The sequence below is a fragment of the Tauraco erythrolophus genome, chromosome Z (assembly GCF_009769465.1).
Source record: "Tauraco erythrolophus isolate bTauEry1 chromosome Z, bTauEry1.pri, whole genome shotgun sequence".
NCBI lineage: Eukaryota > Metazoa > Chordata > Aves > Musophagiformes > Musophagidae > Tauraco > Tauraco erythrolophus.
Genome location: NC_141496.1, coordinates 34810629 through 34829260, shown reverse-complemented (window position 1 = coordinate 34829260; position 18632 = coordinate 34810629). Strand labels below are relative to the sequence as shown.

At 38.7% G+C, this 18632-nt stretch overlaps 1 protein-coding gene across 1 annotated transcript in view; it reads left to right on the top strand.

Annotated features, from left to right (window-relative positions):
• SLF1 (SMC5/6 complex localization factor 1) overlaps positions 1 to 14322 on the top strand; it is a 38612-nt gene extending 24290 nt beyond the window's left edge. The window contains 8 exon segments of the mRNA XM_086629845.1: positions 1381 to 1528; positions 5746 to 5891; positions 7899 to 8068; positions 8569 to 8702; positions 10680 to 10772; positions 11159 to 11341; positions 13837 to 14240; positions 14242 to 14322. Of these exon segments, the coding sequence (XP_086485971.1) occupies positions 1381 to 1528; positions 5746 to 5891; positions 7899 to 8068; positions 8569 to 8702; positions 10680 to 10772; positions 11159 to 11341; positions 13837 to 14240; positions 14242 to 14322 (1359 nt within the window).
• Positions 14323 to 18632: the final 4310 nt, after the last annotated feature.

The following is an 18632-nucleotide window of genomic DNA, read 5'->3' as shown; positions in this document are numbered from 1 at the left end:
TTCCAGCTCCTAAGGGAATCCTGTTAAATTATTTTAAACCAATGTTGAATGTATTTTGTTCTCAAAGGAGTATCAGACAAGCCATTGAGTGTGGCGCGAGAGCACAAAAAAACACACAGAACTTTTGCATTCTTTAATTCTTTAAAATCTCAAGCTGGCAAATATGTAAGTACATATTCAGTTCAATTTCCCTCTTATCCAAAATTGTCCATTTGTAAGTACTCATTCTCTTTCACAAGAATGCAATATATCATCTGGTGCTCTAGTGTAATGGTAGTGACTCTCTGGTAGAGCCTTAGGTAGGTGTCTTTGGGCAAATGAATTTCATGTGTTCCTACAATGGTGCATGTATTCTTCCAATTTGCAGTTTCAAAACTGACATGCAAATACTGAATTTTCTGTGGTTGTACATGTGGTCAGAGGAATAACCGATTTCAGAATCGTTGTATAAAATATTTCCAAGTGGCACAGAAGGATGTTGAGTTGGCAGATCTGACTTTGCTTTGCACAGAGTAACTCAGACACTAGTAGTAGTGCTTTACACAGCTGATGAACTGAAGAGCTCACGTGGGTGAACAAATACGTTCGTTTCTTTTACGGTACTTTCTGGGTAGCATGTTAAAGTGCTGTGCATTGTCTTAATGCCTGCTGAAGAAAATATGCTTTGTTTTTTTTATCTACACGTGACTATTTTGTGCAGGTTCAGGGGAGAAAAAGGTAAGGCTAATAGTCATAATTATGTTCTTCGTAAATTTGCAGCTGCTAGTCTCTTTGGAATTTTTAGTAGCAGAAGAAAGTTTCTTGATCCTACAAACTGGCTGCCAAAGTTTTTTCCGTGCAAGGAAGTAACACCTTACGTCCTTTCTGCTTTTGGTGCAGACATACAGGGTTAGTCACAAAAGGAGCTTTGATTTCGTGATGAAATCTGTAGGAAAAGAGGAACCTAATAGAACAAGGAGAACCCTGTAACTGTCAAATGAAACACAAGATTAACTAACATAAATACAATACTTGAAATCTTACAGTTAAACAAAACCTAACATAAAAAGAAATCACACTTTGTACTTGTAAGCTTTGCTCCTATTTTGCATGTTGGTTTAGACAGTATTGTTTCAAATAACTTGTATTTATGCTTTCAAATAACTTGTATTTCTCCAATGCCAAATCTTAATTGGCATGGTATCAAAGGCATATTAATTTCATTGACCTAGATGCCGCAATTAGCTTTTGAGCAGAAAAAGAAAAGCCAGTGAAGAAGTGACGCGGCAACACAGTGGGCTTTTGTCTAAAGAAGTTCTCTAGTGTTACTACTGGTACATTATCAGTGTGACTTTGTTATACAGTACAAGTCTATACTTTTTTTTTTTTTTCCCCGTTTAGACTTTCAGATGTGAAATAGCGGGACTGTTAAATGCAATTCTTGGAACTGTAGTGGAATATTGGATCATCTCAAGTTTGCTTATGGACAGAAATGTGTTTCATCAAATAGCTGGTGATTTGGCACAGTACATTGCCATTTCATGTGATGGTGAGTGTTTGAAATGGCTCTCAAAGTCTTTTAATCAGATACACTAAAGTCCTAACTAAAATCCTGGATTTACTTTCAAGTTATATTTTACCTTCTGTTGCAGCTGTGCAGTCTTATGATGTGATTTGTACATATGCAGGAAAATCTGTTTTATTTTGTGTATGTGTCTGTTTGTCTGTCTGTTCGAAGCAAAGACCAAATAGAACAGGCTTTCCTATTAAAATCCCTCTAGATAAATCTGAATAGATGTTAATGCCAAAGCAAGACTACACAGTGTGAAGAAGAAAAAAATTCTTTGAAAATATCTTGTCAGTTTAGGAAGAGCTTTAAGCATATCATAGTAAGACATAACTTCAGAGAGGCAATTGCAGACAAAGATATTAAACAGCACCAGTCCATTTTGGGGCAGGTGCTGTTTAACGTCTTTGTCAGCGACATGGACAGTGGGATTGAGTGCACCCTCAGCAAGTTTGCTGACAACACCAAGCTGTGTGGTGTTGTGGACACGCTGGAGGGAAGGGATGCCATCCAGAGGGACCTCAACAGGCTGGAGAGGTGGGCCTGTGAGAACCTCATTAAGTTCAACAAGGCCAAGTGCAAGGTCCTGCACATGTGTTGGGGCAATCCCAAGCACAAGTACAGGCTGCGTGGAGAATGGATTGAGAACAGCCCTGAGGAGAAGGACTTGGGGAGTGTCAGTTGATAAGAAGCTCAACGTGAGCTGGCAACATGCACCAGCAGCCCAGAAAGCCAACTGTGTCGGGCTGCATCAAAAGCAGTGTGGGCAGCTGGTCAAGGGAGGTGATTCTGCCCCTCTACTCTGCTCTCGGGAGACATCCCGTGCAGTGCTGCGTTCAGCTCTGGGCTCCCCAACATCAGAAGGACATGGAGCTGTTGAATCGAGTCCAGAGGAGGGCCACAAAAACGATCTGAGTGCTGAAGCACCATTACTATGAAGGCAGGTTGAGAGAGTTGGGGCTGTTCATCCTGGAGAAGAGAAGGCTCCAGGGAGACCTAGCAGCCTTCCAGTACCTGAAGGGGCTACAAGAAAGATGGAGAGGGGCTTTTTGCAAGGGTGTGTAGTGACAGGACAAGGGGTAATCACTTTAAACTGAAAGAGGGGAGATTGAGATTAGATATAAGGAAGAATTTTTTTATAATGAGGGTGTTGGAACACTGGAGCAACCTGGTGCAGTGGACGATGTCCCTGCCCATGGCAGGGGGGTTGCAACTAGATGATCTTTAAGGTCCCTTCCAACCTAAACCATTCTCTGATTCTATGGTCAGGCTCAGGCCAATTCTCAGATGAAATTTTTCACTCCACAAACTTGATATTTTTGCTCAAGACACTTCAGCCATAAGTCCAAAAGCTACACAGGAATTCCTACAAAAGGAATTGGCTCAATGGCCGCACTCAGAGAGTAGTGGTCAATGGCTCGATGTCCAAGTGGAGACCGGTCACGAGTGGCGTCCCTCAGGGGTCCGTGTTGGGCCCGGCCCTCTTCAACATCTTTGTCGGTGACGTGGACAGTGGCATGGAGTGCACCCTCAGCAAGTTCGCCGATGACACCAAGCTGTGTGGTGCCGTCGACACGCTGGAAGGGAGGGATGCCATCCAGAGGGACCTCGACAGGCTGGAGAGGTGGGCCCTTGTCAACCTCATGAAGTTCAACCAGGCCAAGTGCAAGGTCCTACATCTGGGTCGTGGCAATCCCAGGCACAAATACAGACTGGGCGGAGAATGGATCGAGAGCAGCCCTGAGGAGAAGGACTTGGGAGCACTGGTGGACGAGAAGCTCAATATGAGCCGGCAATGTGCTCTTGCGGCCCAGAAGGCCAACCGCATCCTGGGCTGCATCAAGAGGAGCGTGGCCAGCAGGTCGAGGGAGGTGATTCTCCCCTTCTACTCTGCCCTCGTGAGACCTCACTTGGAGTATTGCGTCCAGTTCTGGAGTCCCCAACATAAGAAGGACATGGACCAGTTGGAGAGGGTCCAGAGGAGGGCCACGAAGATGATAAGAGGGCTGGAGCACCTTTCCTATGAGGACAGGCTGAAAGAGTTGGGGCTGTTCAGCCTGGAGAAGAGGAGGCTCCGGGGTGACCTTATAGCGGTCTTCCAGTACCTCAAGGGGGCCTACAAGCAAGATGGGGAGAGGCTGTTCAGGAGGGCCTGTTGTGATAGGACAAGGGGTAATGGTTTTAAAATAGAGGGAGGTAGATTCAGGTTGGATATTAGGAAAAAATTTTTTACCATGAGAGTTGTAGAACACTGGAACAGGTTGCCCAGAGAGGTGGTGGATGCTCGATCCCTGGAGACGTTCAAGGCCCGGTTGGACGAGGCCCTGAGCAACCTGATCTAGTTGGAGATATCCCTGTTCCTTGCAGGGGGGTTGGACTAGATGACCTTTGAACGTCCCTTCCAGCCCTAACCGTTCTATGATTCTATGATTCTATGATACACTGAACTCTTGGACCCATACAGACTTCAAACAAAGCATTTCAGTGTCTTATTCCAAATTCCTACACTTAATGGCATTTATCTAGGGGGTGGGGGAAAATTCTGAATAGTCCCATGAATCACTGTTGTTCCTCTTTGTTGAATATACTAGATAAAGAAAAACATCGCAGCTCAAGTGAGCCATTATCACTTAACATGGAATGTCAGTTGAGATATCTGTCCTTTTAGCAACTAGGGGACGAGGAATTCAAAAGACCAAAAAATAATCTCAATAAAACTGCTGAAAGTTTTAAATTTTGTTTTCAAACTTAATTCCCACCAAAGCTTGCCTCCTCACCCAATTAAGAAATAGTGGTAAAACTGTGGCTCAGCTGTGTATACCTGTATGGATATCCTGGTTTCAGTCATCATTTTCTCTAGAGATAGGTGCATATAGGCTTCATTTACAGTGTTGCTGCCTTCTCCTACTTGGACTGTTGAGAAGAACCATCATGAAAAAATTAAACTAAAATCTTAGTCTCAAGACAAATAGTTCCACTCCAGTTGTACAGAAAGCAAATTATCAGAACTTTAAAAGGCCAAATCAGTTGGAACTTCATAGTATTTAAATCCATGGAGCTTTTAGTATCTACTCCTATTGCCACTTCTCCGAAGGATTTTCTAGCTTTAATATAGCAGGGAGAATCTTGGGTGTGTACTTCTGTAAGACTTTTGTACTTTCTTGTACACAAATGGAAAATTTTAATTTCTACACTCTCCTTCACTGAGAGAATTCACAAGAAAAATATTCACACTCAGGTTATAAAGAGTAAAGATTGTTTGGCCTGTTGGTGATCACTGCCACTCGGTTCAGTCTACAATGCTTAAAGACCAAAAAAATGTTGCAGAATTCTCCTAAATTCTGTTGCTCCTAGAGTAGGAAACATCTGTACTCTCAAAACTTGCTTTTCTGTTTTGATGGAGTCTACAGATCAGTTAATGTATGAGCACTTCTCAGCAGAACAGAAAACTCTCTCAATACAGTAAAGAATTTCCTCCTCATGGCAGACCTTGCTTTCTACTTGATTCAGTTGCTATTTTGACAAAATTATTTTGCTAGAATCCAAATACAAATATCACCTTCAGAAAACTCAGTCGTTCTGTCCCCTTTTCCAAATAAGAGACGTGGGCAGGACACATGCCTGGTACATATTGAGACAGAAATAGATTTAGATATAGATTCTTCTGCTACTGTCATTTTTTTTTTTAAACAGCCTGAACTGTTTTGTACATCTGAATGGGATTGAAATTTGCTTAAGGTCACTTTTAATGAAGAATTTATAGGTCACCCTGCGTTACTTGTGTATTTCTTTTTCATGTGTTATATATTCTATCTGAATTGTGTTTGTATGGTGTTACTTACAGATTTTAAAGATAATTACTTGCATAACTTCCCAAATACATAGTTTCATTCTCAAAATCAAGATGTGACTTTTATAAGATTGTATTTAAAGTGTTTTTTAAAAAAGTTTCACATAAAAAGTGGTGTGTTGCCATTTAAAATCTGATGACCGTTCTCTTAGAAACTGGTCTTATTATCAGATGATGGATAAAGTCTTTCTTAATATGAACATATTTAGTAATTCTCATGGAAAATAACTGCAACAGCAGGAAAAAAATGTCTGGAAGTGCTGTCTTCTCAATAACTTTAGATGTACAGGTTTGTATATTCTCATTTTAAGGCACTTTTTTTTTTTCTTTTTCCTTTGCTTTTATTCAGATTTTTCAATATATGATTTAAAAATGTTCATTTGTTCCATACCCTCCCTCTGGCTTCAAATGTTTGTCGCAGAAGCAGTTTTTAAAAACATGTGTTTACAGAGAAATATAACTATTTCTACAGAACCTCTTTCTCTCCAGAAAATAGTAAGTAACTCTTTTACTTCTTAATAACCTATCGCACTTAAGTATTTTACAAGTAATTGGATTCATTAAAGTCTTGGAAGATATCTTTCTTTTGTGGTCCTAAGGTCATGCTTATTGCATGCGTTGTCTTCTACCTGTAGATAGACCCTACTACACTTAAATTTCTTTTTGCCCAAGATCTGGCTTCAAAACAATGGTAAGATTTTTCTTGCCAGAAAATTTGTAACACCTGATTAATCTGTTTATGGTCAGTTAACATGAAAAGACACAATGAAAGCTTTTTAAAATAAATCTTGATTTGAATACTTTATTGCAAGGTTAAATTTGTAATTAAGGAAAACGCCAAATATAGTGTGACTTTCCTGGAATACCTTTTCTTTCAGGTTTTTTGAAGAGGTGACAGTCTATTATTCTACTGAATCCAAGCGTTTGTTACGTACAAGATTTTATGACTTTGAACCATAGTATATTCCCGTGAATTGCTCCTCTTAAAAATTTGCTCCTACTTTCAAACCTTTTCCTGCATTCAAATCACAAATTGTGATAGTTGATGAGGAAATACATGATGAAAGCTGTGAAAGAAATTCTGAAAACCATGGCTACTGGTAGGATGCAAACAAATCAGGGAGATCACACAGTAATAACGTGCTTACTTACAGCCTGATTTCAGTAATCTTAATAGTAACAACTAAAGAGAATATGGAATCCATAACTGTTTCTATATTGCCTAAAATTCTACAGGTAGAATCAAAGAAAAACAAATTTATACCTGTATTCTTTTTCCTGGTGTAAGTTTTCTTGAATTTCGCTGGAGTTTATTGTGAACAGAGATCATTGTTTATTAATACATTGTGTTTAAACAGAGCTCGGAACAAAACACTGACAGAATTTTAAAAATAAAGCAACTATATATCTAATATTTAGCATGTGTTGCCAACACACATACAGCAGCAATTGCTATTTTTAGTATTGCCATAACTACTGATCACTCTCTGCAACTACTTAAATGTAAATTTTTGTAGTGCTTAAAACAAGTTCTTGTGCTTTTTGTGACTTTCCTTAGCATTACTGTTCTTCCTTTCTTGTTCCATACAATAAATATAACTACTGTCTAATTTTGCCAGCTCTTCTCATACAGCATCTTATCAGCTAGGCTTTTCTATGGGTTCAAATAGTGCCCTCCTACTCTCTGGTGGTAAATGTACAATGAGAGTGCAGGTAAGGTGTCCCTCATCCATTGCAATTTACCTGCAGGATATACAGCCATCTGCTAGATACTCAAAGCCTTCTTTAATATCTTTCTTCAGATACAATCACTGTGTAATCCTTGAAGGAGTCCCCTCACTGGACTACTTCTATGCTTTTGCCAAACTGCAGAAACTTATGTGACTTTTAAAAATTAGGAGTATAGGGGGGCTGGAAGCTCTGTATTGCTGGTAAAAGCCCCAAAATATCTACAACATCCAAAGCTATCCTAATAATGAGAGAGCACCTAAGAGATAACTAGCTTACTGCTTTTGCAATGCTCAAAATCTTACTCCAGCCCCTCATCTTAGAAGATACGGAGGAGGGGAGTGAGTATTTCTTTACCAAATTTCTGCCTGGTTTTTACTGTCTGGTTTGGGAGCTGGAAGCTTGTAAATACTTTCATTAATTATGTGATAATTAACTTTGCTTCAGCCTTAGGTCCAGCTAATGTGATCAAAATTTTCTCAGCTACCAAAAATCCAAGAGAGAGGTCTAGAATTTCCCACTTTCTGGCTCAGACACAAACCACTTACCTCTGAGGCAAGCATAAAGAGCGAATTCCAAGAATATAAAAAAGATTGCAGAAGACAACTTTAAACAGTATATAAATGCAATCATTTAGGGGTCATATTTTTAAAAACTTAGATAAAGCAAGCTGTGTGTGGTGGATGACTGCTTTGCATGAAGTGCAACAAAATGAAATGACTGCATTGTAATTTACTGTATACAAAGTCATTTAAAGCATTACTTTTGCAACAGGTCTGTTCCTATTTGCCTGCTTTGCGAGAGGTAGGGATGCATGAGACAAGAAAGATACAGAAAGCAAAGAAAAAGAAAATAGGGCAACGGCCGTGCCCTGAGTCTCAAAGGGCGTTACAGATGGTAAATGGCGATAAGCAGAACCAAGTCAAAGTGCTGCCTGATCTACCGTAAGTAATACCTATAACATCACCAGTTTTATTCTGCTTTGGGGGACAGCTTCTGACCTGACACATTTCCTGAACTTTACATGACCTGTTTTGTTGTCTACAAATTACTGCAACTGACAGAAAGCTCCATTGTAAACCTGTAACACCTCTGAGCTGGGGTTCCCTCCTTTTTCCCCATCCTCCATCTCAGTGTATATGCAGATGGATATAGTTATGTTTTCCCAATATTAAATTTAAAGGGTACATAGAGAATTTGAACCATTCATAGAATTACTTTTAAAGAAAGTTTAGTTGTGGGTAATTTAATTTTATTACTGTTTTAAATACAGTTAAAATTAAATGACATAGAAATTACATAATTAAGACATTTCAGAAATAACTCCGAAATGGATAGATCTAAGTGTGCTGTATATACACATCTAAAAGCATGAAGTACGTATACATTATCCTAAAATATGAAATAGTGAGTTTCAGACATGTCCCCTTTGCTCTCTTTCCAGTGACTTAATCTTTAATAAGTTCCCTCCATTGACAAAGAAGCCTAAAGACAAAGCAGAAGTTGAGGCTTCATACACCAAAGAGAACTGGTACCATTTGGCTAAAAAGATAGGTTTCTACAAGATAAATACTAAAGGTATTGTACAGATCTAATTTATATTGAGAACTTTATATGATTAGAATCAAGAGTTTCAGGTTTAAAAATCTAGTCCTGATGATCGCTGAAATAAAATGATGGCTTATGTCCAAGAATTATTTTCTTATGGTTTCTGTTTCTTTCTTCCGATGTCTATTTTAAAGGAGGAATTGTATATATGGTGGAATAAATCTGCCTTCTTCATTCCCCTCCCCCTCCCAGATATTAAATACAGTGTACAGCTTGTGTGAGCTCATTGCAGTCTTGCCCGCCTTACTTTGCTAATCCACCTCAACCTGTGCTTGGTAGGATCAACGTCTTCTGATTTGAAAGTATAATTCAGTCTTCATCTCTTTCAGTCCTAGACATTTTGTGAACAAAGACTGAGGAGTATGCTATGTTACATAGCTGTGTTAAGCATATGGACTGTTTTCTTCCAGGCATTCAGCCCAGACTATGAAAGGCATTTGGCTTTTGTCTTAGCTATACTGGAACTCAAGTACCTAAGGAATAAAACAGCACTGCAGTAATTCATTCGGTTCCTTCTTATTACCCAAATTTAATAAATCATACTCTACATGAGCCTTTACTTGAACACAATTACTTGCTGGAACTACTTTTTGTCATCTTCATCATCAGAAATTTACCTGTATCACTTAGAACACAGCTATATTAATCATGACACCCAAGAGAAGGCTTAGAAGAAACTGGAAAAAGCAAGCGAAGGTTGTTTAAAAAATGAAAAACCAGGATTGTATCACAAACACTGAAGGACAAAAAAAAACTCACCCTCTTTTGGGATTTAAGAGAGCTTCAGTAACAGAGCCAGACCATGCATTTTTAAAATTGGTTACCTTTCTCTTTATTGCTTTTGCAAGTAAAATTGATGTGAATTATTACATGCTGACTTCTACAAAGAAAAGTGAGCTGAAGGACTAGCAGGGGAAAAAAAAAAATTACATGTTTTTTTTCTATTCTTTTCCTGCCAAAATTGTAAGTAGTATCTTCTGTTGAAAGAACGAGTATGGAGCTGACAGATTTACACAGTGAAGGTATTAATATAACAAAATATACCATGTAAATCTTATCGCAAAGGCTGAGAGATTTAGCCTGAGATATTTTTCATTTCTAAGATGTTTGTTGCATCATCTTTCACCTGGCATCAAGATTTTCCTCTGGCTCTTGTTCAAACCTAATCATTTAGTGAAAGCAAAACAGCATTTAGAATGGATCTGAAGTTTTTATCATGCAGAAACTGATGGTGTCTTTACATGTAAGCAGCAGTTCTCAGTTGCTTGCTGTTCAGTTTTTCACACTTCCTTCAGCTTTGCGTAATACTAAGAATTGGGATATTTTTCCAGAGGATTTTGGGGTTTTTTATTATCACTGTTAGGACCCCTTCATTTATTTCTCTCTCTTTCCCCCCTCCCTTGCTACTGTAGCCAAGTCAGACAGCCTATTGAGAAACAGCAAACCATCTGTTAACGGATCTGAAGTTCTGAATTATACTTGAGTGTGTAGAGGCACTCGTGCTTAGCCAGAAACATTCATTTGAATTAAGCTATAAATGCTGTGTAAAAAGAACCATACATTTTAACGTAGGTTCGTGAATAAATTTAAGGGAGGGCAACTGCACTCTAAAGTTTTATTGCTTCAAAACCCAGTATTTTTGGTGTTCTGTGATCACTTGGTGCTTTTATAGTGTGATTGAAGCTTTAAACCTTGAACTGGGGGGAGATAATTCCTGTGTTAAACCGTTTGCAATACAATTTCATTGCTGGATCTCTGGTGGAACAGAAGCTCTGTGGGTTTTTTTTGAATTTTCTTAAAAGATGGTTAAACAGGATAAAGGAAAAATCTTACTCATTATTGAATTTTCTGGCATATAGCCAGGTCTCCTAGTTCCTGGCACTTTGATTATTTTCTTCAGTTGCTATCTTGCCTAGTCTAGTGTAATCTATTAATTTTTTATGGTAGGAGAGACAGCCCTGCATAAAGCTTGCATAGGTAACAAAGTGGAGAGATTGATTCAGCTTCTCTCTTTCCCTGGAATGGACATTAATGTTAAAGGTAAGTTACTCATTTTTTTTACAGAACTAAGACAATAAGGCAGATAAAGAACTGTATTAATACCTGTTTGGTAATAAAGTTTATATCTATGCTATTAAAACTGTCATTCTTATTTTAAACAGCACAAAATGAGTACTTCATAGCAAACATTGAGAAAAGGTTAACTTATAACTAAAGTGTGTTTTAACATCGCGTTTTCTATTGATTTTTAAAAATGCTATTTAATTTTTTGTAGATGTTTTTCAATAGGATTTCTTGGTTTGAAATCACAAGCTGCCACTGTAGCCATGATGAATACTGAAGTGTTTTGCTGTCTAATGAATTACATTATTAACATTTTAATACTACTTCTGCTGTTTTAAAACTTCCCTTGATTTATAATTCAGACTATGCTGGCTGGACGCCTTTGCATGAAGCCTGTAACCATGGCAGCACAGTGTGTGTCCGTGAAATTTTGCAACGTTGTCCAGAGGTAGACCTGCTCAGTGAAGTGGACGGGGTGACTCCTTTGCATGATGCACTGTCAAATGGACATGTAGAAATTGGCAAGCTGCTACTTCAGCATGGGGGTGAGTGCATTTATGCTAAACTGGTTCAGGGAAATTATCCACTGTTCTGAGTCCATACGAAGTTCGTGGTGTTTTTCTTAATAGTCGTTTAAAATACAATGTTATTATGAAATATTTATTTTAGAACATTTTTAAGCCAAGCTGTTTTGGTCACAGTAAAAATAATACTGTTTTCGCACTTATCTTGATCAGCTGAATATGAAATTAACCAGGGTTTTCACATTTTTTTCCAATATGGTAATGTTTTCATTCTGCATTATACACCATATGCATTGTAACTATATTCTCCAAACTCATTAATGAAGATGAAGATTACCTAGTCACCAAGCAAAGCTAAGGATTTTCTTTTGTTTTGATCTATTTTTACTGTGATGCAAAAATAGATCATTAAATCTCTATATAATCATGTATTTCAACATAAATTTGTTCAGCATTTATGAAAATTAATGTGATGGTCTTTGAAGAACACAATTAGCTTGGTAATTAGTTTAAGAAAGAAATCTATATTGTAATTGTGATAACTGCTGTTTAGGGATAATAGTGGGAGGGATGCCTTAGTTTCTAAAAAAAGATACATTGCCCCTTAGGCAGATGCATGATAAATGTTTTGAACAATATTTTTGTTCAGTGACAGGGAACTTGTATCTTGTCTTAAGTATACTGTATTAATATAATTAACTTAGCATGTTTTTTTTTAAAAAAAAAAAAAAAGCAGTTGCAAAGAACAGTCTTGAATAACAACTCTTCCTTCCTTTAATGAATTTTCTGAGCATTTGCCATATCCTTACTACTGACCTAATGTGTCAGTTTAATTTCTATGCGTTATACGCTGAGTCCAAATTTTTTCAATAAAAGTCATTCTGCGTATAGCCATGAGGCAGAAGAATGCACTGTATTTAGATGGCCTATTACTTAATTAAGGTAGAGGAAAAAAATTTCGTTTCCTTGGCATAAGACTCCGTATTTACAGTCTTCTCCTGCCCCCTAAAGGCTATTTCTGTGTCTGTTGTGCAAGCACCAGCTCATAATCAATACATTCCTCTGCGGTTCTACCTCTGTGTTTGCTGAGCTTCAGTTCTGTGGCTCCCAGGTGTTTTATGTATCTACTGAACCATGTATCTGACATGCCAAGCCAATACCTGGGCTCAGTTCAATCGGTCTAAGTGATGCAATAGCCAATATCATAGTAAGCCCAGCTCCTCAATTGGAAATGGCATTGCACTGACAGATGTGCATTTTTCCTCGGCTGTTGTGAAGAATAGGTAGTGGATGATCCTGTTGTCCTAGGGGAAGAGCTCTACTTGCACTTGCATTCATCAAGGTTTTCTGGCAACTCTAAGGCCGCGTGTACCCTTATCTTTGCCTTTGTCACACTCTGGGTTTTGACCTGTCAAATAGCTGACAAGACTATGGTAGAAAACACGTTACCCATCCAATGTGGATTTACTCAGCTCGATAATTTAGAACACGTCTCTGCAAAAGCTTGTTTCACCTTCTTTCTCTAAAAAACCTTCAGCTTGCAAAAGTTAATTATATTATATAATCAGTGATGGAGTAAAACAGTACATCTTTAATTACAGCAAAGTTAAAACCTCTAGTATGGATATGTAATGCAGTGAACTACCTTTCGTAATTAAAATGTATTTCTGAAAACGTATTCAAGTTAAAACGATATCATTACTTTAGCATAGTAACCCAAATTGACGTCAGAAGATTCGTAATGTGTTGAGCTTTGAAAAATACCACCTATAGTGTGTTAACTTCCCATTTTTTCTTACTGATGTGTCCTTTCTTAAGCTTACCAAGACGTCTGTTTAAATATTAATAGCTCCGTTGTACTCATAAACAGGAAGTACCAAAAGAACGTAGTCTAATCTGAACAAGTAAAACATGTCCCATTTACTTACTTAAAATCTATTTGAGAGATTAATTTTTGCATTTCAGAAGTCTGTTAGGACCAAATTTTGAAACTCAGTTTTTGGGAGAGACTAGGATTCCTACCTCAATAATTGTCTTGCTGCATAGGTTGGCCACACCATCCAGAAAAGTTATAAAATAAAGACCATCGTAGTAATGTGCCTTTAATTTCGGGTCAGTGCTGGCAAATAACTTGGTCTGTAAAATACTTAATAGAATTTTACAACAGTAATAACATTACATTTTTACCTACTCTACTATGTATCTTTACTTGAAATTTTAGAATAAGCATCATTTGGATTTTTTTTCCATTTCTAGGTAATAATCCTTGGCTTTCAACATGGGAAGGTTTCAAAACTGGGAAGAAAATTAAGACAGTATAGTAAAGAGACTGTTACAAAGGGCCTACCTGCATGTTCCAAATTGTATTGCAAACATGTAACTCATCAGTTACATCAACATAACTTAGTACAAAAAGGAATTTAAACAGACTCCTAGCTTCTGGCAAAAACCTAAGATCTTGTTTGGCTGCCAGATCAAATATGCAGTTATTATTAATGTTTATATTTTCACTGCAGGACCAATCCTTCTACAGCAGAGGGACGACAATGGAAGATTGCCACTGGATTATGTTGAGTCAGTACCAGTAAAGCAAGAACTTTTGAATGTTGTTCATCCAGAAGAGAACATTGAAAGCTTCTATGAACGCACAGAAGATGATTTTTGCAGTCAGCAGAGAGAACTGTGGTTGATTTTATTTAATAAGATGCTGCTGAATTTTTGTTCAGTTTATAATCTATCTTCCCCCTTTAATTTAACTCTCAGAGAGGTGTCTTGTTCAAATGTACTACCAGTAATGACTGATGATACCTGTAAAATGAAAAATACATTTTCTGCAGATTGGTTAGTAGATACATATTTTAGAGAGCTAGAAACTTTTCAAAAGCTACCGCAGTTTCTTCAAGAAATATCTGCAAACATGTTTTTTTTTCCCTGGAGAACAGATGAAGGCTTTATTGGCAACTCTGGAAACTATGGTAGAGGCATATCAGCTCTTTACTTAAATCTTTTTAACAGTTTGCTTCCAAACAAGCCCTATTGGTTGAATCTGGTGTTGGGCTAACTTTTATTCTGGCAACCAAACAAGCACAAATTTCACAGCCCTGCATGAGCCCTACATGTTAATATCTCCAATCTTGTTAATACTTTCCTGTACCAGAACCTGGAAGTCGAATACATTGATCCAGTGCATTTTCCACTAAAATTTTTGTAATACCTGGCCTTCTAGTTGCCTACATATTTTAATATCCTTTAATAAAACTGATGTTATAAATATCTATCATTAACAAAAAACATATGGAAAAGCAGATTCCTTCTGTCCATTTTTGTCTTTTAAAAATTAAAATTACATTTTGTAAACTAATCGCATCTCGTAAAATTCAAAACAGAAGGTAGTATATCTACATTTACAGAATCAGTGCACTAGTGTTTCCCTCATAGAATCATAGAATGGTTAGGGTTGGAAGGGACCTCAAAGATCACCTAGTTCCAAATCCCCTGCCATGGGCAGGGAAACCCTCCACTACACCAGGTTGCCCAAAGCCTCATCCAACCTGGTCTTGAACACTTCCAGGGATGGGGCAGCTACAACTTCTCTGGGCAACCGGTTCCACTACCTCACCACCCTCAGAATGAAAAATTTCTTCCTTATACCTAATCTAAATCTGCCCTCTTTCAATTTAAAGCCATTGCCCCTTGTCCTATCACAACATGGCCTTGTAAAAAGCCCCTCTCCAGCTTTCCTGTAGGCCCCCCTTAAGTACTGGAAGGCTGCAATAAGATCACCCCGGAGCCTTCTCTCCTCCAGGCTGAACAGCCCCAACTCTCTCAGCCTGTCTTCATAGCACAGGTGTTCCAGCCCTCGGAGCATCTTCGTGGCCCTCCTCTGGACCTGCTCCAGCAGCTCCATGTCCTTCTTGTGTTGGGGACTCCAGAGCTGAATGCAGTATTCCAGGTGGGGTCTCACGAGAGCTGAGTGGAGGGGCAGAATCACCTCCCTCGACCTGCTGGCCACGCTTCTTTTGATGCGGCCCAGGATACGGTTGGCTTTCTGGGCTGCCAGCGCACATTGCCGGCTCATGTTGAGCTTCTTATCCACCAGCACTCCCAAGTCCTTTTCCTTAGGGCTGCTTTCAATCCATTCTCTGCCCAGCCTGTACTTGTGCTTGAGACTGCCCCGACCCATGTGTAGGACCTTGCACTTCGCCTTGTTGAACTTCATGAGGTTCTCACAGGCCCACCTCTCCAGCCTGTCCAGGTCCCTCTGGATGACATCCCTTCCCTCTAGTGTGTCCACAACACCACACAACTTGGTGTCATCTGCAAACTTGCTGAGAGTGCACTCGATCCCACTGTCCATGTCACTAACAAAGATGTTAAATAGCATTGGCCCCAGTACTGGCCCGTGAGGAACACCACTCGTCACTGGCCTCCACTTGGACGTTGAACTGTTGACCACAACTCTTTGAGTGCAACCATCCAGCCAATTCCTTATCCACCGAGTGGTCCATCCATCAAAACCATGTCTCTCCAGTTTAGAGACAAGGATGTCGTGTGGGACAGTATCAAATGCTTTGGATAAGTCCAAGTAGACGATGTCAGTTTCTCTTCCCCTATCCATCAATGCCATAACCTCATCATAGAAGGCCACCAAATTAGTGAGGCAGGATTTGCCCTTAGTGAAGCCATGTTGGCTGTCACCAATCACCTCCTTATTTTCTATGTGCCTTAGCACAGTCGCCAGGAGGATCTGCTCCATGATCTTGCTGAGCACAGAGGTGAGCCTGACTGGCCTGTAGTTCCCTGGGTCTTCTTTTTTTCCCTTTTTAAAGATGGGGGCTATGTTTCCCCTTTTCCAGTCAGTGGGAACTTCACCAGATTGCCACGACTTCTGAAATATCATGGATAGTGGCTTAGCAACTTAACATCTTTATTAGTTTGACAGAAGTGGTCACACAAAATCTTCTCCCTTGTCAGCGCCGCTGCGCTCGTGGTCACTTCCGTTTGTACAGTGACTGGCCCAGGTGCCCAGGTGATTTGCAGAGCTCCAGTGAGTACCACTGACTGGAGCTTTTGAAACAAAGTCATTTAAAGTCATCTTGCTGCTTCCCAGGCCAGTGATGCTGCAAAGGGCCAAATCCACCCGCAGCATAATTTATGGTGTCCTTGGCTCTGTTCTGGTTCGTGTTGGTTTGATAAATCCATTACAATAGCAGAGTATAAAATGATCTGGTAACACTCCTGGGATTCCCTCACCTAAAGATGCCGGTGGAAGCAGTGGCACAAATCTAGTTATGTTGGCAGGGGAATTTGCAAAGGATTAGACGAGGCAGTTTAAGTATGTACTGGGCATCAGATTCTGACACTAAGTATGGATCTCCTGAAAAATTACACCCCGTTTAACATGAGAATTTTGTTCTCCATTCTGTGAATACATGCAAACTACACATGATAAATCCTCTAAACTAATCCTCTAACCTAATTTAGGATTGTGTGCTACATATTCTATCAGATGGTCCTTTTAATTAATTAAGAAAAATAGAAAATCCTCTGCTGTTCGTTAAAGGTATCGAGGCTTGTGAGGCAGCTGAACTACATAATGGTGCTGCCTGGGATTGGGGATGCAGAAAAGTTGCATGCTTTGGAGAGATCTTATTGCACATTTATACAGTAACAACTACTCTTCCTGACGTGCGTTTTTGTAGAGATCCAGTGCCAAATTCCTTTCAGACTAGGGCCTGGAAAGACACACACTTCTAAGGGAAGTTTATCTCTTCTCCTTGCAAGGGAAGAGAAGGAAGTGCCGCTTTAGAAAGAGGATACTTGCTTTTTCTCTAACAGATTCAGTAACAGATCAGGAATAATTTAAAATCTTGGCCTTCAAAAGAAAGGTACTAATTAGCAACGTTTCCAACTCCAATTCTTCTGTAATAGCAATTTATAATATTAAAGAAAAGAACCCTAAAAGAAAGGGTGTGGATAATAGCTGCCTCTGAAATTGATGTTTCTTGACTAGAGGGAATAAGTTACATTGATGCTGCCGGCTTGCAGCACATTAAAACTTCCATTTAGCCTTTCTGCAGCTGAGATATATGATCTCATAGCAATTAATCCACTGAAGATGCTCAGACTGAGTTGGTCTTGGAAGCAGACCTTTATTACAAATGTTGTGTTTATTAATGACTGATTATTATTTTTATACATGCATGCAGAACAGCCTGCTCTAATAGAATAAAGGGTCAGCACATACTGGGTTTGCTGTGGTTTTGCACTTTGGATTTTTCTGTAATAAGAAAGCAACACCGAAAAAACCTTTGTTGTGTATGAGATGGCCTAATAAATGGCGGTATTCCCTGTTGCAGGGTGTGATGAAAGAAATGCTATGTGCATAGTTTCTAAAGATTGCAAATACGCATTTAAGCTGGCAATGTTAACATTTTCTTTAGTAATTAATTTGATTGGTAATTTGAAATTTAAAATAATTGGGACTCAGAGAACCACAGAAAAAGAATTCTGGTCCTGATGTAATACATTAGTGAATGGAATGAAAGCAGGAAAAGTATTATTTTGTTCTGAAAGAGTGATTCTGCTTGTATATACAAGATATTCTGACAACTATTTGCTATTACGTATTGAGACAGGAAAAAAAGCTCATCAATCATTATAAGTCGTACTTACCTATTTAGACTAATTTCAAGTACATCTCTCCAAGATACTGTAAAGAGAAGTAGATAACATACACTAAATGAACATTATTAACATTGGAAAATGAAACATTCAAAAGTTAGCAAATGTCTGAATTAATATTCCACATGTAGCCCCAACTTAAATATTGTCTGTGTGCATCATCAGTCTGTAATTATATGGTGACACAATTTTGTTCTCTGTAATGTTCTCTTAGTTTAAGTAAGGATCATGTATTGAAAATTTTTCCTGTTATTTCCCAGTTATGCTCTTAACACAGTTCAGTTTTATACATACTCAGTTTTACATATACTCAAGTTTGCAAACTATCCTTAAAAAAATCTAAAGTATATCTCAGTTGTATTTAACATAAAATTATGTGCTTCATCTGATTTATTAGAGAGTACCTGTTCTCTTTCAGAATAGCAAAACTTTCCTGTTAAATCATGATTGCAATAAAGTGAGATCTATTGAATGATTAAACTGTCTGCTTTTTAAAATCCCTCTTGGTACACAGGGTCTTTCCCACTTCCTGGCTTAGGAACAAGAGCAAACAAAATCAACCAACCAGCCCCCCTCCCCTTTTCCTCTCTATGCCCGCGTTTCACAAGCATGAAGGTACATCTTCCTC